General features: G+C 40.9%; 1 protein-coding gene across 2 annotated transcripts in view; it reads left to right on the top strand.

The window, feature by feature from the left end:
• The window catches only part of galnt2 (UDP-N-acetyl-alpha-D-galactosamine:polypeptide N-acetylgalactosaminyltransferase 2), a 90,249-nt gene that overhangs the window by 30,229 nt on the left and 36,579 nt on the right, over positions 1-23,441 (top strand). For both annotated transcript variants that reach the window (XM_027145892.2, XM_027145894.2), the window contains exons 2-3: positions 18,087-18,174; positions 22,389-22,542. In XM_027145892.2, the coding sequence (XP_027001693.1) occupies positions 18,087-18,174; positions 22,389-22,542 (242 nt within the window). The remainder of the gene's footprint in view (positions 1-18,086; positions 18,175-22,388; positions 22,543-23,441) is intronic.

Raw genomic sequence — 23,441 nt, 5'->3', positions numbered from 1 at the left:
CTTGTTTGCTACATGTCTGATCTTTTTTTGTAATAAAGCAATTTGACATGTAAACTACATGGTAGGCCAAAGTACACTAGACACAGCTGTAGTGATGATGTTATGATGGACCTGAATGTCCTAGTGTCTCCGGAAATGCAGTAGAGTTTTGGGATTAGTGTTTCTGTGAGAAACCTTAGCAGGGCTTAGCGAGCGTTATTTCCCTCCCTCAGTCCCCAGCATCTTGTCTGAGTGAAGTCTCTGTGTCATGGGCAGTGTCTTGGCACAGACAACTGAAAAATCAATTACAGTGTTTTGTAGCAAAGTTAATCTGCAAATTGAAGCCTTTGGAAATATAGGGGAACTTCCTTTTCTGACGTCTGCAGTTTGGACTCAGGATTACAAAAACAGACGAAGCAATTAGGAGTCCAAACTGCAGATGTAAGAAAAGGAAACGTGTACTTTTCTAGGAGGCAAGGCTGAGTTATCGCGTGACTGCTCTCCATTCTCTGTAATTGAGCTTTTCTTCTGTAACACACTTGTAACAGCATTTAGCTCAATCCCGATCCTCTGCTACCCCAAATATATCTGCTGCACAGTAGAATGGTCTTTACAAGCTGGATTAATTTGCATAAAAAAACTGACAATGTTTTTAGAATTAGCAACGGGCAGCTTTTGTAAACCCTGATGGAAATCACTCCGCCACAAGTTTGTATAGATATTGTGACATTGTAGGTCACCTGACAATGGCAGCCTGGTTGCAATTGATATGAATCGAGTGCAGCAAGAGACTGAAATGGTGCTGAACAGAGCCGGGTAGAGAACCGAGCGCGCACCGAGTCGGGTAGAGAACCGGGCGCGCACCGAGTCGGGTAGAGAACCGGGCGCGCACCGAGTCGGGTAGAGAACCGGGCACGCACCGAGTCGGGTAGAGAACCGGGCACGCACCGAGTCGGGTAGAGAACCGGGCACGCACCGAGTCGAGTAGAGAACCGGGCACGCACCAAGTCGGGCAGAGAACCGGGCGCGCACCGAGTCGGGCAGAGAACCGGGCGCGCACCGAGTCGGGCAGAGAACCGGGCGCGCACCGAGTCGGGTAGAGAACCGGGCGCGCACCGAGTCGGGTAGAGCAGTGGTCCCCAACCTTTTTTTCGCCGCGGACCGGTCAATGTTTGATAATTTTACCGCAGCCCGCTGGGGGTGGGGGGTGGGGTGTAGCGGCAATACAATTAAATTAAAATGAATAATTTTAATTTAATTGTATTGGTGGGGTGTAGCGGCTATACAATTAAATTAAAATGAATAATTTTAATTTAATTGTATATAAACATGCCTTTTTAACTCACTACAACGCTAAATTAATGAGAACCCTGAGCTTGTTTCTTTGCAACGAGACGGTTCCATCTGGGGTAATAGGAGACAATGACACCCGAAGTGTGTCGCTTATGTCCAGTTTATTCCGTTGTTTTGTTTTGGTTGCCATCACTGCAGAAAACCCTGTTACACACAGATAGCATGTCGGAAATGGCAATAGGGTATTTAAGTACTGTGGTGACAATCTCAGGGTATTCCGCCATGACTTTAAACCAGAACACCGGCAGAGCTTCTAACTTTCTAACGACGTCTGTTTCGTACTCATTTTTGCTAATTTGTGGGTTAAATTTGAGCAAACACAATATACACGTACACCAAGCACTGTTAGAGCGATACACACCTTCTCTCTCCACCAAAGCTACAACACCACTGCGCTTGCAAACGCTCAGCTCCAGACGTCACCTAACCCCGGCCCGATATCATGATATTTTGCGCATGTGCGGTATTGGTGCGGCTTTAGGTGACGTCTCTCAGCTCCCGGTTAACCTCTCGTCCATGGAAAGTCGCACAAACCCGAGAGAAATACACAACAGTAAATAAAATGGAAATAATTTAATGTTCCTTGGGCGGCCCTGTACCATTTGGCCCATGGACCGGTACCGGTCCGCGGCCCGGGGGTTGGGGACCACTGGGGTAGAGAACCTGGCGATTTCAGACGCATGACGAGTTACACTATATGCAACATAGAGCACTTAACTGTGCTGCTCTGCTCGCATGATGCACAAAGTACATGTATTTAAACATCAAACTGCCAGCATACAACACTTATACACGTGAGGAGAGAAGACCACAGCACAGAGATGAAACGTGTGCCAAAGACCTGTAGTATCCTACGTGATAAACATGTTCATTTCCCATATCTCTATAAATGCCTTTAACTAGCTCATTAGACATCATTACGTTATGCAAGCTGCTAATTGTTCACTTCTTGATTGAGGCAAACCCAAACACACGACTGCCCAGCACACCAGACGATTTATTCACTCCAGCGTGGAGAGATAATGAATTTATCATGTTTCCCTTCTTACATTTTTTTTTTCCTTTGTGCAAGTCCATGGCTTGTTTTTCTAAACACCCGAAGCTTTTCTTTTTAACATCTCATCTTACCAGAATGTGTGTGTTTGTTTTTTTAACAACACAGTGTTGTAAAATGTACTTCTTTTGCCTGTCTATTATTGGTCTAAGCACAGGGTATAGAATAATCACAGCAGTACTGTGAGACACTTAAAACATATACAGCAGCTTAATTAAAGGTCTCAGGAAAGATCTGCAAGATCAGAAGTGTGAGGCCTTTACATCTAACCTGACACAGATTGAGAGGTTCTTCAGAACAGAATGAAAGACCTTTATCTTTTAAATCCAGCTGTGTTCGCTTTATAGCATCTCGAGCAAAAAGACTATAATCACTGCCAAAGAGTTTCAAGAAAATGCTTTTTTTTTTTTTTTAATTTACAAACATTTTTTAAAAATTCTTTTTTTAAATCTATCTATCTATCTATCTATCTATCTATCTATCTATCTATCTATCTATCTATCTATCTATCTATCTATCTATCTATCTATCTATCTATCTATCTATCTATCTATCTATCTATTTATTGCTTTTTTAGTTTTTCTAAAAATTTCACGTGTCGTTCTGTGGGACGCAACCGTAAGGCAGGTGGAAAAAAAAAGCTGGTGGTGGTGTAAATATCACGACAGAACACTTCCCAAGTTTGAACAATACTGATGTGATGGGATGGGATTTTTTTTTATCCCCTGAGTAATCAGTATACGAACTGGGGAAATGCAAGTGGGGAAAAAAGCATGAATGGCTGAACATCAGGGGAAAATGTATCGTTACAGACTGAAAGACTTCGTTGCCCGTATACTCACGTCGCAGTTTAACTCCAGCTTACTATTTTTGGGACATTTTGGAAAACATTTTTCTTGTGTTTTCGCCTTTAAAGCCACAGCAAAGACCGGCCAGAACGTATAGCATTTTTTTTAAATTCTTATTTTTATACTATAAATAACAGCAGCTTCGACAGTAGGGACAATTTACACGAGGACTTTAATTTTTGTTGCTTCACTTTAATCAAAGCCTAAGAATAAAGAAATGAAATGTAACGTTTTATAAAAATAAATTCGTACGGTAAACATACATTTCTTCTTTCATTGATTTAACTTTTATTAAAAACATCTCCAGTATCGGTGCCTTCAGGACTTGATGCTTCCTCAGTAAGAGAGAGAGAAAAGAGGCTGAAGAAGAAACAGCTGCTTTATTTACAGCAAACTGATCTGAAGCTGTTCCACAGCCTTTAGATGTAAATAGAAGGTAAAGAAAACAAGACGTGTTGTTCGTTAAATAATATAATTAAGCCTGTGGCATGATCACATCATGCTTGTAAGTGTGACATTGTGCCATATGGCATCACCCGATCTGCTTTAAACTCACTGAGCACTTTATTAGGAACACTGTAGGTGCTGTAGAAGGCTGCATTTTGCTCTCAACAGTCTCCGCTCCTCATGGCATGGATTCTACAAGATGTTGAGGCTTCCTAGAGATTCTGGTCCATGGTAAGAGGATTGTGTCGTGTCATTTTTGCAGATCTTTCAAACACACGTTCGTGCTGTGACTCACTTTCCCAAAATAAAAGTTGTCCTATTAGATTCAGGTCTGGCGACTGGGAAGGTCACTGAGGAGCTCTGAACTCCTTGTCATGTTCATGAAACCAGTTAAAGCGAAGCTTACTTTGTTCCAGGGTATATGTTCATTAGAAGATAAATTGTGGTCATGAAGGAACGCACGTGATCAGTAGCGACACTGAAATAGACTGGTGCCTTTCAAGTAATGATTGATGGTATTGTTGACTACAAAGCATGGCAGGAAAACTTACCCCACACTATTACCCCACTCCCATCAGCCTGGACTGTATACAACAGGCAGGCCATTTATGGCATTTAGCAGATACCCTTATCCAAAGTAACTTACATTTTATCGAACTAAACAATTCAGGGTTAAGGGCTTTGCTCAGGGGAACAGCAGTGGCAGCTTGGTGTATCTGGGATTTGAACTCACAACCTTCTGGTCAGGAATCTAACACCTTGGCCACTACTCTCCCAAATCCCAGGTCCATAGATCCATGCTGTCGGTGCTGAACTCTAACCCTACCGTCTGTGTGCTTTCGTGGATTTCCTGGCAGAATCAGAAGTCCAATTTAAAGCCCCACACCCAAACCCCAGAGAAAGTTTCAAGCCCCAGAGAAAGTGTCATTACTGCTAATAACACTGCTGACAGTAACAAATATGCACCGTGGTTCATTGCATCATCTTTCCCGAGATCAAAAGGCAAAATTGTCCATAATGACAGGAAGGAAACTGAATAGCCTGGAATACGATCTGAGGATCGTCCAACAGCAGCCCGTTTATTCACAATATTCCCTCGTCTAATTTTACATTAGATACTCGGCAACTTCGAGGATACCGTGATGTGTAAATACCAGAAGCAACCCGATCTTAACTTTAAACCAGTCCCAGACATCCTTGGGCCTGTGAACCCATCTCGCCTCCTCCTTGACCTTTTGAGCAGGCGCGATGTACTCGCAGATCAGCGCAGCTCCGGGTTCCTCTCAGATCTGTATTGCTCGACTTTGCCGTAATGGTCTTCCCAGACTGCAGCCATGTAAACAAACCCATGACACGGCAGTCTGCCTCCTCGCACTGTGCCTTGATCCTCAGATCTGGTCAGAGAGGAAAAGAAACGGGAGCCAAAGTGTCCTGACTGCACGTGTACACACGAACGGCAAAGTCCAAAGAAACATCGTACGAATCAGGACTCACGTAGCACTTTCCCATCGTACGAATCAGGACTCACGTAGCACTTTCCCATCGTACGAATCAGGACTCACGTAGCACTTTCCCAAAAGGTTTCGACTCACTTCCAGGTTTTACTCCCTCGCTGTTGCATTTTCTGTAACCAACGCCTTAATTAGATCAACAGGGAGCGAGTTATTGCTTGGCTTTCTGTATGTGCTTTCCTGGAAGCCCAGTGCACCCTCCCTCTCCCAAAAGGTGTGATTTACTGAGTGGACAGCAGCTTGGATGCTTAAACACTGCGGTTTATTTAGACCTTCCTAAAAACACAGCAGCCTAAAATCCACGGTGCATTTCTTTTCCTGCCTTTCTTCAAATATGGTTATTTCAGAAACTGAGCAAAGGTGTTTTTATTTATATGTATACCAGATTTAATAAAATATTCCTGTGCATTCTGTTTACCCCGAGCTGCTACTTTTAAGCCCTTGAGCTCCTCAATATTGCATGACTTGGGTATTTTGAGTATTATGGCTGTTAGTACTGAAAAAAAGTTGCTTATATATATAAAGTACGCAATACGCAAATGAGGCCACATACATCATTATGACCTGCACACGAAGTGCACTTGACGTACCTCAGATATATCTCTGCCGCTTCTCGGGCTTCGCCTCTGCAGCCAGGAACGGCGAATAACTAACTAGCGAATAACTCTCACCTATCGAACAGCCTACAGGGTGCAAGCCACCCGCTGAGCAACTCTCAAATTGAAAGCAGCGACTTCACATCAATTCTTTCACAGCACACACCTTTGCTTTAGGTTTTGGTTACCATGGCTACAAGGCTCGTCTGTTCCCAGAGGAAACGTGACTGGACCGTTCAGCATAGAGGAAGCATTCTGAAATCTTTAAGCATTTCATCATTTGAATGTGGAGGAGGTCTGGGTGTTCAGAACTTTAATCCTGAGTTCGTACCTTGTTCATAGTTTGTCATAATTACAAATGTTGTTTTTTTTTTTTTTCTAGATTAAGGGTCTGGATAGAGACCCTGTCACATATCTAAATAGACTGAAGTGAGTACTACATTAAAGAGACATGGACAGAGAAATCCCAGTTTCTTGTTCTCATGTCATATTCAAAACAGATGTGAGCTGTGTGTGTGGGGAGTCTCTGGTTCTTGTCAAAAGTCTAGCAGAACAGTTTAGAAACACCATTCTGAAATGTCTTGTTTTTAGCCATCTCTACTACATGTTGTAAACGAGTGTATTTGTGGAGATGTGCCGAGTCCATGTGCCAGGGATCCATTGGGTTTGAATGGTCCCGATGATGATGATACCGATGATGCAACATCAATGAAGGTTGAATTTTTAACACCATGACCATTTCTTGCTTTTAAATCTTTATTTGATTCGTTTTCATCTGGAATAAACAACACTGTTTTGTAAACAACTTTACAAAACGTTTCGGCGCTGAAACCTTTGCCATTTTTAGATCCTTTGTTCAGAATCGTTTGCTGTGATCAGAGACTGTGTTAACATTTAACAATAACAAAGGCATCTGTTAAATTTAACCTTTCAGCAGAAGAGCGCGAGCGTCGTGTAGTCATGAACGCTCTCTTTGCTTTACTACTTACATGTGGAGTGCAGGATTTCAACAAGAAGGCAAGGGAGTTGCCCCCCCTTCCAATTTTTGTCTTCTTTCTCCCCCGCAACATCCCAAACCACCTCCGCTTCCACAGCCCGATGTTCATACCGAAGCCGTGGTAGCTGTGGGATTTCAGTTCGCAATCCCAGATCATTAGGCAGAGAGCTACTGAGAGCTACGAGCCGTAACCCTGAATTACTCGGCTTCTCGCCTGTATTGGATTCCCGTAAATTACGTTTGCCAAATGACTAAACGTGAACGAAGCATGGAAAGCGTTCGTCCCTGAGAAGTCAGGGTGGAAGCGCAAAGGTACGGCATGTTCCTCTACAACAACGTAAAGGCGGTGAAACCGTTGACTCAGCTCTTGGGGATCTCCAAAAAAGCACACGCACCGAACAGAAGGGCAGTAAAACGTGCGGTGCGGCTTACACAAACACTCGCAGGTCAATCCCATCCAAGACGGAGAGCAGGATTGCTCCAGATCCGAGCACAAGACTACAGCTTTAATCAGACTGCACAGTTAATCTACACATTTCTCATGCTTGTAATTTAGCACCAAACTAATGTTATTCTTAGACCTGTTCAAATTATTTCTGCTGCCCTTATGTTCAACCCACCGCATCATTTCGAATCTCTGTCCAATTATCATTACCATTAACATCAGAGTAGAGTAAAGATTATTTTATTAATCTAATCTAATCACCAAGGAGAAATTCTGTCACAACCACAACACAAGAGGAACAGTAGGGACCAGGGCCCGTATTCATAAAGACTGGAGAACGATCTCGGAGAGCTCTTAATTTAGATTTATTTCCAACTAGGAATCCTAGCTTAAGAGTGATTCAGGACCGATCTCAGAGCAAATCTGAGCAACGAAAAGAAAACAAACTTTTATCTTCGAGAGGAGGCGGAGTTGACGACGTTACTGGGTATGACTCGCTCTTTTGAAGACTGTGATTGGTTGTCCCATAAAAAAATAAGAGCACGTTTTAAAATCTGATCTATTATAACCCTTTGTCTTCATGTTAAGATATTTGAGACTATATCGTGTAGGGATTACGTTCGTGACCGATCAAATTAAAGATGCGCTGATATCTGTATGTTATAAGCGTAATAAATGTAAACGTATCTGACATAGCCGGAGAAATGTCATAGCGCCTTTCTGCTGTGGTGCTTTGGCTTTGTTTCGGACATGTTGGCTGGCGTATATATACTATAATAATATACATATATATTATCTCTAATATGAATAAAAATAGTCTCTTCCCAATCTGAGCTGTAGCATAATTTTAACTCACTATTATGATTAAATATTGCATACAATACATTTCTTCTCCCTCTTCACCTTTCAGCCATTTTCTCCTCTGCTGATGAAACTCTTAAGCCTCCTAAAAGTCCTCCTCTCTACTCCTCTCTTTTTGACCTTAAGAGCTCTTTTAAAGGTTAAGATGCTTTGTGAAAAACTTTCATCTTTACCAGGATCTTCTCTTTAAATTTAAGGGGAAACGCTCACTCGTCTAAGAATTTTGTCTCCAACTCCATTCTTAGTGTATTCTTGAATACAGACTCAGGACTTTAACAGAAGACTTTAAAGCACTCAATAAAGCTCACAGCATACCTTAGAGAGTTATGTATATGTAGATTCACTCTTTATTTAACTTATTTACAGACTGTGTTTCGCTGTTGCAGGATTATTCCGATCCTAATATTCGATGCCTTTAAGCAAAATAAGTAATAACAAGTTAAAGGGTTAGGAATTTGTTTTCATTTAGTTTAGTTTTTCTTTCTCTCATTGAACTCTTCACTCACAATCTCGTGCACTTTTATCACTGCTCTAGATCACTGCAATGTTTTGGAGACTTAAGTTTTCGAGGTTGTAAAACAGCCACTTAAAACAAAGGCTTGATGCCGTGTGCCGTTATTGTAACTGAAACTGAAACGGAGCATATAGCATCCCTTTAAAAACACTTTGCACCTTCTCAGGAAAAGATTCAAACTACAAATGTATTCTTAATGGCACATAAAAGTGCAGAAGTCATTTTATATAGGCATAAAAATCCCCGGCATTTGTTTTTACTTTGCGTCTGATGCATGTTGAGCAGCACCTAATCTTTCTTAGTACCTGTTGCAAACTTCAGTAAAAGCCAAAAAAATAGCATTGCTTTATTTTGGTACATAAAGTATAACTAAAAGGTGGCGTCCTTATGCTCTTCTTCTATAGTTATTTGTTTCTCTGCATGGCGCCCAGAATTGTTTGGCTCCTCTGCCGCAGCTGGGCTTTGCATGATCAGATGTTAATAGCCTGGAACAGATTCAGTCTGACAGCAGCATCTCAATGCCAGCTGGTTAAAACACGCCTGTTAAACAAGTCAATGCATAGACCGTCTCTGGTAACGCAGCACAGTCCCAAAGAAGTCGGACATCTCCTGGTGGGTTTGAGGAAAGGCCTTGCGAATGCAGCAGGGTTCCTTACAGAGCTGTAATGAGCTGTGTACAGGGCCACTTATTACCCTCTGGCAGCACATCTGTGAGGATTGTTCTGTACTTTTCTGTGATCTGAGGGTTTAACCTAATGCTGTGGTTTATCTTTTACAACTTTTAACTGCATGCAGATTTTGTGAGACTACAGAAACACGAGGACAGCAGTTTGTGGACTAATCCAGAAATCAGACACACTATATTCCTCACAGAGTGCACTTGTAAGACCTTTTGAGGACCTTTTGAAGACATTTTGACTCAAAAATTAATTTTTTGAGTGCATGCACGGTGATCCAACGCCATGGTCCAACGCCGTGATCAAATGCCGTGATCCAACACCACTATATACTTACAATACATACAACACAGTGGCATATTTTGCATACATATGCGATTTGGAATGCACCTTTTTTTCCGAACAGACGAGTGTCTCAGTCGTCTCAAGCTGGAGGTGTGAACGTGGCTGTCAGCAGACAAGATGCACATCAGCTGTCTCCAGCATGTAATCATCCTTCGTCCAGTTCATCAGCACAACGGCAATCTCACAAATAGCCCATTAGCTTGAACTGGGTTTCGTTTGACCAGGTGCTTACTGTTTGATTGCATACAAATCCTTAGCACGTGGTTTACAAGAGGCTTAATAAGTGCAGAAAGGTTAATGTCCTGCCTGCTTTGAAGGACTTCTGAGCTTTTTGCTCGAATACACACATCTCTGAGCAGCTGTGGCCAAATCCTCTGGTATGCAGGCAGTAAACAGAAGAGTGAAGAGTTTAATGTAGTGCTCGGAATATTTACTTTAAAATGATCCGTTTGTGAAATGGAGTATTGTGTGCAGGCGTTTGGGTTTTAATCATTACACTTAATTCACACACCAGATCAAAGCTTGTGACATTAAACGCAACACTGTATCTTAGGCTACGTTCACATGTACAGCAATATTATTGCGTTTTGTGTGTGCTCTTTGCCACAGATCACATGTTCTCTATTGTCCACTCCCATTGGCTGTCGCTGCACCAAGTCGCTTCATATTTGCATAAAGTTCAGCTTTGTCCCATCACTGAACACATCCACGTCTAGTCACTAAAAGTTAGGGCAGCTCTCCAGGAACTGTAACGATCTCCGTCTACTCTGTTGCCGCAAGGCAAGTTCCGGATAAGAAACCATAAACTTCTAGAAGATATTTTGTCAGGTGTATTGGTGATCAGGATGAAGCCTGTAGTGGAAGATCACGCCATCCATCAGAATGCTCGGCACAGCTGCTCCTCACATCTCACACTATTGTATAATCATCAGTCATTAAACATGTGCCGTCAACCACACAGCCCACGATACCTTTCCTGTAGATCTGGATCCCGTTAGACCCCAGTAACAAACCCTCTTCTCTAATCATTTATATCATTTCCCCTTACCTTGTCCCAACCCAGTCTTCTTTCTAATCCAAGACTTTCTTGAATAATATTAGCTATAGTATATTAGCATAGATGAGATGTTAACTACTCAGTAAGGCAGAAATGTACAGTGAAATTCTTCCTTCACATATCCCAACTTTCAGAGGTTGGTGTCAGAGCCCAGGGTCTGCCGTTATATAGTGCCACTGGAGCAGAGATGGTGAAGGGTACAGTGGCAGCTTGACAGTGCTGGGGTTTGAACCGCCATCTTCCGATCAACAACCTGAGCCTTAACTGCTCGAGCCACTACTGCCCCTGTTATTGTGAATAGCTTATTCACGGTCATGCTGGTATTCTGCACATCAGCACAGCGAGTATTCAGGACTGTTCATGCACTCTCCTGCTTGTGCGATATTGCCTAATTATTTTGCTCATTTATTGCACATTTTTATTTATTTATTTAATTAATTTTTCATGTCTGCTGGAGATTATTTGTAGCCTGTATTTATCTGTTAATTAAATATAACTTTATAGCTAATATAATAGTCTAAATATTACGATGTCCAGAACTATGCCAAAGACGAGCTAATTGACCGATTCTGTCAATTACTTATCGACTCGAACGATTCATGTATGTAAGTCGCTCTGTATAAAGGCGTGTGCCAAAGGCCATAAACATAATTGCATATTCATCTTGGCTCTTCTGAAGTGTGCTCTCAGTAATAGTGGCCGGATCTCCAGGTCCTGGAGTCTAAAGACAGATGAGGTTCCTGTGCTATTCTTGGATATCGGCTTTTCTCTTCACAAAAAGAGATTGTGTTGTTTTGTGTGTGCATCTCTCTCTCTCTCTCTCTCTCTCTCTCTCTCTCTCTCTCTCTCTCTCTCTCTCTCTCTCTCTCTCTCTCTCTCTCTCTCTCTCTCTCTCTCTCTCTCATTTTCATCTCTGTGTGTGTGTGTGTGGTGAGAGTGAGAGAGAGAGAGAGAGAGAAGCACCACACAGAGATGTGAGCTCAGAAGCACTGAGAGGCTCTGAGCTCATTTAGATGCAGGTATTTTCTGGTGGTCATTGTGGAGAATGGGTATTATAGCTCGATATTGGGTTCTTTAGGTTATTAAGGCTTATTCCTTTACTAGAGAGTTTGGATATTATATCTGTGTGGCTTGATGAGGAAACCCAAAATAGCAGTCGAGGAATAGCCAATGAGGAAAGAACATGAGATTCTCTCTCGCTAGTTTGTAGCTTTGGACACATCATGTCACACTCTTGCACTCTGGAAGCAGACAAGCAGCCAGAGTTGTGCCCCATTAATCTCTCAGCATCTGCCGACTGGATGAACGTGCCCTGGCATCTGAATCTCTCAGCTACCTGTACAAATTACATGCAGGTTTGAAGGCTGTGTTGCATTCTCCAGACCAGAATGCGCTAGAAATAAGAAGCGTGTTTACCATTTTGCTGTGGGCGAGAGAATCGAAAGCAATGTTAGTGATATTTTATTATTGGTGCTGTATTCGAGGGTTATTTGGGCAAAGTACTGGGAAGCGTATCTCTTATCTCCTTGTGTTTTGTTTTTTTTTGCCTGAGGTTGTAAAAGTGCTCTGAAGCTTTACATGCTGCCTAGGCAAGGCTTCATAGCTTACAACTCTCGGTGCCTCTGAGAGCTCCTCATCCCCATAAATCAGCCTTAAGTGCAACCCTTTACTTTTTCCCCACAGTCCACCCGGGTTCATTAAGAAGACACGCATCTGTACCGACCCCACAAGCTTCCACAGCAAGTCGGTGTCTTTTCCAGAAGACAAAACAGCCCTCAGCCATGTGGAAAGCCAGTGCTTTTCTGTACCATACAGAACTTTGGATTCGGCAGAAGAGTTCGTGGCTTGTTTTTCTCCTTCGTTTATCAGCATTACGTAATAACGAGACTCAGATTCTATCACAGTATGTTAAAACACAGCATATTACGAGTTACTGTCCTGGGAAAATTTTAAAAGAATTTATACAGGGCAAAGATTTCAATGTTGGTCTCCGTGTCCAAAAATTCCCTAAATTTCCTAAATATGTTGCTATGTTTTTAGGGCTTCTTCGTCACCGGCTGGCGCAGAAATAACCAGCTTTCTTTGAGTGTTGCAATACTGGCTGCTTCTCAATTCTTCCTATAAATGGAAACGTTCTTCTGTTTCCTTTTGGTACAAACTTCCTGTAAGATCTGGAGACAATTTAAAAACACTTTGCCTTCCAGACTCTTTCCTCCTCGGCCCCGACGCCAGTAAATCATCCCTTTCTCAATCACCAGTAGATTATTTTTTTTTGTCTTTGTCATTTGGTTTAAATAAAGAATCCAAACCATTAAGGGATTTATGATAGCTTCTTTGTATCCATTAAACATATAGTAGAAAGCTTTTCATTATCTGAGAACCGTTTCTTCAGGTATTTAGGTAAAAGCCTGCAGATGTCCGAGTCTGCACATGGTCCTGAAAGCTGATCATCCTCATCTGAACGTAACTAGCTAACTAACAATACATAAGCTACTCTCTTTTTTTAACATTAGTTGCCTAGTGGACTAGAAATTCATCGAGGACTTGTCCACTACTTTATCGTCTAGATTGCGAAAAACTTTTTCGGCGCAATTTGCAAAAGACTGCATTACAGTGTTATTTATACTGCATTCATTCGTCTTCGGTTTGAACGAGGCTTGGGATAATGCAGTATAATCTGCTCAGTGCTCCATACTAGCCCAAGGTTACACACTTAAAGTGTTTCCAGAAAAAGAGCCACCTCGTCACAGTGCTGTCAGTGCACACCTCGTTAATGTGCTCTAGTCTAGCGTGTCTCCGGCTAATCCTGGTTTGCAGACACATTTCAGGCCGGTTTGAATTTTTTTTTTCTTTTGGAGCACCTGAGCATCTTATGCACTTTCAGCCAATCGTACATTAAATCACTCAGCTGCAGATCTCAAGCTTCAGTTTAGGTTCAAAACGAGGCAAAAGATAATATGATGACTTGACATCGACATTGTTGGTGCCAGATGGGCTGGTTGGAGTATTTTAGAAAGTGCTGATCTGATCTGTCAGAATTTTCAGGCACAACCATATTACATAGAATAAGTGTGGATAAAACCATCCAGTGACTGACAGTTCTGCTGGCAAAAGCTTCTTGTTGATGAGGGAGGTCAGCGGAGAATGACTAGACAAGCGAACAGAAAGCAACTTTACATTCTTTGCAGAAAGCATTTGACGTACGGTTAACACCAGCAGAATATCATGTCGGGTTCTACTCCTGTCAGCCAGGAAAATACAATCTAAAGGGGCATTCACACCGGCACTTTAGTCGGAGAAAGACTAAAGTTTGCATGAAAAATCGATCCTGCAAAAGCTGTAATGCGGACCAGGAATAGAGGAGTCTACCTGTAGGAAGTGGTGTCATGTTCAGGATTTAAAGGGTGTTTTAGCCCAAAAACACCTGGACCATGTGGGTCTGTATATGGGAACACAACCACAGTCATTTTGTATCATTGGCTAAACTCAAGTTATGAGCAATACATAATAATAATAATAATAATAATAATAATAATAGTAATAATAGTAATAATAATAATAATGGATCATACTTTTCTGATTGAAAATGTGACATCGTAGGCTTTAATGTAATGTTGTGGGACAGTAGAAGTGACTGAAGAACTGCCCATAGTAACACCAAGGTGATTAAATAAATAAATATTGTGAACAGTCGCACTCTGATTCGGACCAGAGCAAACGCTGCCAGTGTGAAGACCTCCTCAGGCACTTCGCAGTGGACATCGGTTCAGAGAACGCGCACAGTTGTAGTACGTGGCTTAGTGATTTTTTCCAGATTTCAGAGAGCCTGCACACTCTGGACCTGACAGCTTTATCAGGAGCTTTAATAAATATCCCAGAAATAAAACAGAAAAGTGATGAAGCAGCTGTTTGCGTTTATGCATCGCATCAAATATTGCCAGCTCACTACCCTTCACCAAGCTGCGACTATTAGCTGTTCCGGAGAAAGTACTTCTGTAAACGTATGTCCCGCTTTTCCTATGAAATCTCTTCAATAAATCATTCTTAACTCACTCGAAACACAGATTGTTTTTAAGTCAGCTAGCGAACACTTTTCTGCATGCCGTCTTTTTTTTGGCTCTTGTCTACATCGAAATACCAGGTCTTGTGTGTGGAGAAAACCATCAGTCTGCTTGCCTTTGTTTATCTGACTCTCTTTGGATTCTGTTGTTCAGAGGGAAAGCGTCATGGCTCTGCTCCGTGGAAACTCATTTCGTTCCACTCTGTAGCGCTTGGCAATAAAGGGATTAAACAGCGTCTGTTTTGTTGTGTAGTGATATTAAAGCACTTCTGACCTACTGATGGTGATGGTGCTTTTTAAAGACTTTTATGATGTGCTGCATGTGGTTTTTATTTTCTTCCCACAAACATATTACAATGGATTTTAAAAAGGAAAATTGGCAGCAATAAGATCTAATTTTATAGCAGAACTTGCAAAGTATTATGCATTATTAATAATAATAATAATAATAATAATAATAATAATAATATTAGGTCTTGCAATTAAATAGAGGAATTCAGTCAAAAATACAAAATGGCACCTGTTGTGTTCCCAATATACAGAGGTTTGTCCATGTGAATTGAACGCTGGTGTGTTTTTCCTAACGTCCAAGTGAGAACACAACACGGTAAGCGCTCGTAGGTGCAGACCAAGACGGCCAGTCTGACTCGAGGCGGCCTCGCTTCACTTCACATGGGCTTCATCTTAGTTAAATCACAGTGAGCTGAGAGAAGCTATCATGCTCTATTATGGATCATACACAATGTTGTTGCTTTGATTGACAGGAGAAAGGAATAGAGGGAGCGTATGCTGTCCCTCCAACTCCTAGCCCAGCCTGTTTGGCACCATTGACCACCAGGTACAGATGACTGCAGTATCGTCATCATTTCAACCCAAGTGATAAAATAAACCATTTTTTTTCCTTAATCGCCATGCTTTCTGTGTGACTTTCATGAGTAACACTTTAAGCCACGTATGCATCTACACACCTCTAAGCAAATGTTTTCTTTTCTTGTTAGTTCAGTGTGAATCTAAGCCAAGCTAAATAGCAAACGGACCAAAAGTATGGACTCGGACTAGGCAAACTGACTTGGTGCGAAAACGCCCTCGGAGCTCTTTGTACTTATCGACGGCTTCGACGTCAGCCTATAAACCAGTTAGTGATAGTTTACATAATGGTTAGGAGAAGTGTCTTTTTGTTTGTTCCCTTTTTTTTTTTTTTTTTTTAAACATTCAGTAAACAATCATGTTGAATGTTTCTGTAGATAAAATTATACTCAATGAAATGGATGACCGTCTTTTTTTTCTCTAATAATAGTAATAATAATAAAAACAACAATAATAATAACAACAACAACTAAACTAGTACATTTACATTTACAGCATTTGGCAGACGCCCTTATCCAGAGCGACGCACATAAGTGCTTAAATCTCTAACATTGAATACATTAATGCTGGCTCACTAGGTTGCATACTTAAGATACCATGAGTTTAAAACATTTGTTCAAAGTTACAATGAAAAAGTGTCAAAGGATTTATTTATTTATTTATTTATTTATTTATTTATTTATTTATTTATTTATTTATTTATTTATTTATTTATTTATTAGTAAATTTAGTCAATTTAGTAAATTGGGCCTAGAGTAGGTTGCTAGTGCTGATGTGTCCGGTCTTATCTCAAGGTTTTTGTTATAGTCAAGCAGGACCGACAGCTTAAGTTAGTCTAGTTTTAATCCATTCATTAGACTTGTGGCTTCTGCTTGGATGGAATGAAGCTTCTTTTTCTTCCTTGTCCTTTACACATCGTCTCGCCGGTCAGATGTTGGACAGGCATCAAGGACCGTAACATGACGAAAACGAACACTGATGTGATTTCACTCTTAATAAACACCAGGAAATGAAATAATCAACGTTGTCAGCTTTGACCTTCAACCTCGCGCTGTTTGTACAATTCCACTCATTGACTTCACTTTTCTTCTCTTCGCTCGCCACAGCAGGTGTGTATTAGCTCACAATCCCGCTGAGCCGATTCACTACGCCGCTTCAAACAACTGTACAGTAGCCCGAGCTCCAATTAATGAAAAGGGATGAAAATTAATGAAAAAAACATGCCTGGATATTTCTGTACCACTGGTTCATACCCAAGGATTACTAGAAGCTCCCATGTACAATAGATGTTCCTAAACCTCATGCTGAAACCCCGGACGATACGTGAAGGCACACATTTTTGGTGTGATAACCCTTACCGGCTTGCTGGTATCTACTCGGCAGAAAATTCATGTCTGGAAAGCCAGAAGGATACACAGACTTGAACCAGCTGAGCCTCAAACAAATCACAGCAGAGCCTGTGCACTCATCCCCAAGATGAGAGCTGAGCAAAATCTCTCTCATTTTACAGTGTATTTAACCCTTTTTACATGTAGACCACCATTTCATTCCATATGTCAAATGGAAGCAATTTTCTTATCTGACATTTTCAATCAATATAAACAAATGAATTATTCGATCTCCACAAGTCTGATCTAAAAGTTTACAGGTCACTGATGGCTTTCAGTGGGAGATGTTTTTACCTCTCCTGGGAAAACCTGATACAGATGTGTAGGGGTTGAAAATAACGGCTTTGTATTTTAGATGCACTTGGACACACAATTGGTGCACATATAGAAACCTCAATATCAAATACAATTAGAAAAACAGCCCAGAAAATAGAAGGTTCAATCACAAATTGTAAACAACACAAAACATGCTAACGGATGGTAAATTCTCCTTATTACGCCAAGTGCATTTTAAAGAATGCTTTTGTTTGTGAAATGTTTGCTTATCTTTTTTTTTTTTTTTTTTTTTTTTTTTTTTTTTTTTTTTTAATTTATAAATAATTTTTATGCAGTCTATAATTAGGGGATCTTCATGTTATCTGACACGTATTGGCACGTTTTGTGATGGATTTCTATCACGTTTTGGGATCACCTTTGACAGTGTGACTATTAATAATCTTAAAAGACGTCTAGCTTCAGATGATCGGAAGAGAGACAGAACGCGTCAGTGATCTTCACGATTGTCCACTCTCACCGGGCAGAGTTTGTGTCCTTTATGTCCTATGCAGGTTATATTAGTCTTAGTAACATCTCTGACCTTTACAATCTGTGTTAAGCAAACTTATTTGGGATTCTATTAAATTCTACTGACTGCATGTCTGAAAATGTTCCCCCATTTTCCCCAAGAAATGGTTTTATGTTGCCAGAACGTGGCAATATTTGTCGTGGTCCATGAGAAAGCAAAACACTGGTGATTTGATTAATAGGAGGTTCATAAAGCAACTCATAAAGTTAAAATCATTATTATTTGTTGTTGTTTTTTTGACAGGATGACTGGAGTGGCTTCAGTTCGAGTAGGCTTCAAGCACACAGCAACACAGACAGCAGAGCGCAGAGTTTGGAAACCCTCCCACCAGGTACGAGTCCACCTGAACACCAGTGCTTCATGTAAACACGCTGCGGGATTATTACTAAATTTCTCGTACTAAACCAAGAAATGTTACACAAAATGTCGTGGCGTCTCCACGGTAACCTGAGGTTGAGTCCTGCAGAGAGATGAGTGATACCATATGCACTTGTATCTGCCTTCCATTACCTGAAGCAGTTTCTCTGATTATGTTTAGTCCAAAACAGAGCAAGGTTCTCATTTTACGAAAATTACTAATGTGAATGCCGTCATGTGGACTAGGACGTATGCTGCGGTACCGAGATCTCGATTCGTGAGTCTGCCTGTAGTATGTGAATGAGTTTGGTTACACTAAAACTGTATCGAGATACCCGTGAATGCGAACGCAAGCTCTCTGCGCTCTTATCTACCTCCTCTTAAAGGTGGGGTGCACAATGTTTGAAACCCCTAACCCAAATGGGTGTCACCCCTGTTTTAGCTCTGCCCCACACATACATACGTAACCCAGGCTATAACACTATTATGACGGAACCTGCTGACCGAGGGTATATTTTTATTAATAAATGAACTCAAGGAGTAATACTATGGTAATACATATGTGTTTTTGTAGTACTGTGTGTTTTACCATGAAAGGTTTATCTCCGTTTCACACGGAGGACATTGAGGTCTCTCCAGTGCTGGAAAGCTGATCCTATATTAACACGGGTCCTGCTCCTTGCCTTATTGTAAGCCTTTTTTTGCTTTTCGTTTTCAACCGACATGTCAATGTTTCAATCGCTTTCGGCTAATGTCACACATGCGCACTGAACACTCTCTTGCTCTATGCTTATTGGCTACATTTCTTTTACTCAGTTTTCTGAAGCATTTCTCAAACAACGTGCACCCCACCTTTAAAGCTGTGACCACTTTCAACCTAGTTAATGGTGGGTATTGCAGCAGTCTACTGTTACTATGTGTAGCATAACTGCACATTATATTCTATTTATTGCCACATTGTTACTCCGTATTTCTATTCATTTTTGTTTTCCTAATATAAATAGTGAAAGTAAGAGCACTTTTATATGTGCAATGCTAAGAGGACTCAAGGGATTGGGTCTGAACAGCCATGTAGATGTAAGAAAACCACTTGTAGTGAGACTAATCGGAAACAAAGGCTTCAGTTTGCTATAGAGCGCGAAGATTAGACTCTTGAGCAATGGAAAAAGGTCATGGAGTCTGTGTCCAGTTTTACCCTTTACCAGAGTAATGGGTGCATAGTTAAATTCAGATGTTGACGGTTTTTGCCAGGCAGCGTGTAATAAATTTATTTCACCGAAATAACGAATCTGACTCCGTCTTCTGTTTTGAGTCTGTTTTCTAATCGCACCTGGTGATATTTGCTCGAGGGTCCGAGTTGCAGTAGTTTGCTCACTCAAGGTCATTGCTCTTACTGAGTCTACATCATTAAAAAACTGTCAATCAAATCACAGCAGTTAAGGGTCAAGCTTGTCACCTGCTTTCTGTGTCATCGTCTCGTTCACTTTAGAATAGCATGATTTTTCAGTTTGAATGAATGTCTTCGTGTGTAGGGGCACTCTATTTATTTAACCCCACTTTGAGTTTGGCTTTAGTTTAGGCATCAGCTCTCTTCTGGAAGATTGCACTTTAATAGAAGATTATAATCAGACAGATGTGCTAATTATGACGCTCATAAGAACCACCAGGCTTCTGTTAAAAGAGACAAATGAATCGAGTTCTGCCATATGTCTCACTGACCTGATTGCTATTACTACAACTTTCATTTAACCAACGGGAGAGACAGCTGCTGTTCCTGACACTGAAATGGAGATTTGCCATACGCGTGGCCTCCCAAAGCCTTCCACATTGCAAGGTTTTCTTTGAGTTACTCTATGAAGTGTGAAACTACAGCCGTTCCTGAGCTGAGAAATGATTCTTTGTTAAATGGGTTTAAAACAAGAAAACTTCTAGTTTTGTAAACTTCCTCACCCAAAGCGAAAACAGAACTTTATTTCTTGAAGACACAAGAATCCTCACTGACTTAAAGCAACTGCTAGATAATGATTTATTCTGCACTGAGTTTAATATACAAGAAATCTACAACACATCACATATGACCATGAAAACAATCTATATATCCATTTTTCTTGTCTGTCTGTCTGTCTCTATCTGTCTGTCTGTCTGTCTGTCTATCTATATGTCTGTCTATCTATCCATCTATCCATCACTGTAAAATGTGACATTTTATTGCGTTTACGCTGGTGGATAAGCGTATAATAGGATATTGACACTTCTGGTATCGTATGCCTACACCACCAAAGGACTCTAGTTCTTACTGTTGATCATTGTTACAAACCCTTTTTTTTTAATTGTCTAGGAAAAACAAGGGTGTAACATCAAAACACTGAACGTGTACTGGAAAATAATTACACACCATTAAGTCAACAACGCTTTTGTTTATTTTAGTGAACCCAATACCAACTAATCCAAAAAGTAATTATTTACATAAATTTACAAATTATATACATTCGTTAAACAAACCAACAATAATTCACAAAAGAACGGGGACAAGAGAAAAGAACAAGACCGTGCCAAATCAAAGAAAGAAATTATAACAAACAAAACTTCTAATCTAACTCAACCATCAATATTCACAAAAAAAACCCTACATTGAACAAATAGAAATATCTCCAGCGTCCAAGACGCCCTAAATACACTACACTTACTAAAAACAATAATACAAAGAGTGGCACGTGTCACTAACCTAGTGTTCTATACAAAGATTGATAGCTCAGTGTGGCACATGTACATCACGTGATATCTTACCTGTCCTTTATTTCTTTCCCTGTTTAGTAATGTCATTTTATCAACCAGATAACCGAAACAGTGATAAACACCAGAGAGAAAAGATCGAAAGGGCCATTAACACTTATCAATGAACACACAGATTTAACTAACAAAAATTAAGACAAAGATGGTACAGGGCAAAACAAGCATGCGAGTCAATCACCAAACAACAAAAGGGCATGTGGCGTGCCAGAGAATTCCCGCCTCCTGCACAGGTGTGCCCTTTAATCATCAACTAGGGCGCCCTCATTGGTGAATCCACGCGTTGTCGTCACCACGCGTCACGGTGTTTGGCGAACACAAATTGATCACTCAGGTACCCGCATCACCCTGCTAAAACAAAAGTAAATACAAAGAAAGAGAAATGGGAAGAAAACAAAATACCATTCAAATAATAATATGACATAATCATTTGTATGACCTTTATACCTTTAATATACAACTTACATGAAGGAACCTATTAAAGAAAAGCTTTTTCAGACATTTGACCTTGCTGTGATCTTGACCCAGTTTGGGTTCATACCAAAATGTAATCAGTTCAGCTACTGGTTCTGACATTAATTCCATATAAATCCTTTTTTGGCTTCCTTTAATGTTCAGCTCAGGTTCATGCTTCCCTGTATCATGTTTTTATAGTCTGAGTGATTTGTCCTTGTCAAAGGCAGTAGAACTGGCATTGTATCTCCAGTAAGTGCTTTTTAACATGCACACACAAGCGTGCAACAAAAGCGAAGCGCTCACTTCGGACACATGCTACACACATCTTGTGTACTGCCCATGATGTTTACTGCCTCAGAAGAGAAACTTCCTGAGCATAGACAGGAGAGCAGCTATTGTCCTGACCCGCCTACCTGATGGGAGGAGATTGAATGTGTGACGAGCAGGTTGTGTCGAGTCTCTTCTCAAACTGGTAATTGGCTAGAAGTGATGTCTTAACCATGTTGTACCCAAATTCCTTTTGGACCAAGTCTTTGAGAGCAGGGGTTCTTACTCATGTACCACATTCCAGAAAAACATCTGTACAGAGTGGGATAATTTGTCTAATTAAATGGACGTTTCTTTTCTAAGCAACTTACATTTGTGGAAATGCAAGCAAGTGACAGATTGAGTGACAGATTCTTGGAATGAGGTTGGAAGCTCGTTCCACCGCTATGGGACAACTGAAGGTTTGAAGGTTCTAGAAAGGGACTTAATGCCTCACGGAGTAGGCAGCACCATGCAGCAGTGGGTAACTGATCACAGGTTATGGGAAAGAACCTAAAGGATTTATTACAGTCAGAGAGCTCAGTGTTACCTAGATCATGAGTAGTCTTAGCTGATTTAGGTGCTTGGACCCATAAATATAATAAGCACTGTGTGTGTTTGTGTGTGTGTTTCCAGGTAAAGTCAGGTGGCAGGACTTTGATCAGGATCTTTATGTGGGGGCGACGGTGGTGAAGCCAGGCCAGGATCCGTACGCCCGAAACAAGTTCAACCAAGTGGAGAGCGACAAACTGCGAATGGACCGCGGTGTCCCAGACACCAGACATGACCAGTGAGTTAGCCCAGTCTGTCTATTTTGTTACTTCATTCATTCATTCATTCATTCATTGATCCAATCATTCTAAAACACAGTACTACAGGGGAATACAGTGCAGGCATACAGCTGTTAAAGTAATACTGATAGTAAGCCAGTTTCCTCTTCTGAATCCTCTAACCCAGTGGTTCCCAAACTTTTTACAGACACGTACACACACACACACACACACACATACACACACACACCCCCAAGGGATTTAACATCATTCTGCGTACCCCCTCTAACTCTCATAATTGTGGTCTTGATTTTTTTTTTAAAACGTGCATTTTAAACACGTGTACCTTCATAAAATAACACAACTTTAGTATACAAATCTTTAATTATTTTTTTTTTTTAAATGACTGACCGTTTAATGAGAAAGATGTGATTGAAATGACTTGCATAACTCTGGGATGTTTGGTTGTATCAGAGACAGTTTTAGTCTTAAATCATTCTCTATGCAGTCTGTGTCGATATTTGTTCTTTATGCTGGTAAGTGCTGAAAACCCACTTTCACATAGGTATGTTGTCGAGAAGGGTGTAGAAATCAGCGCGTGTAAAGTGTAGAAATCGCTGGATTTTATGGGAAGCAATAGTTGTTTTAAAACGTCTTCTGCCATATCAGCCATGCGACGTGAAACCGTGTTGTCTGATGACGGAATCTTCTGTATTTTTTGTGGCCTTTTCCCCAAGCATAACATCTGCAATATCGGCTGCAGCAGGAAGAATTAAGTTCTCCACAATAGCATGCGTTTTGCCCGTCTTAGCCACTCTGTAACACCATGTAGGATGCTTGCAGACCTTTCCTATTAAGGTTTTCTGATGCTGTTATAAGGGCCTTACTACTCCCAAGTTGTCTTAATTGCCTTTCAAAA

This window comes from Tachysurus fulvidraco, chromosome 4 (genome assembly GCF_022655615.1).
Source record: "Tachysurus fulvidraco isolate hzauxx_2018 chromosome 4, HZAU_PFXX_2.0, whole genome shotgun sequence".
Taxonomy (NCBI): domain Eukaryota; kingdom Metazoa; phylum Chordata; class Actinopteri; order Siluriformes; family Bagridae; genus Tachysurus; species Tachysurus fulvidraco.
Note: the sequence above shows the minus strand (reverse complement) of the source record. Positions and strands in the feature narration are given on the sequence as shown.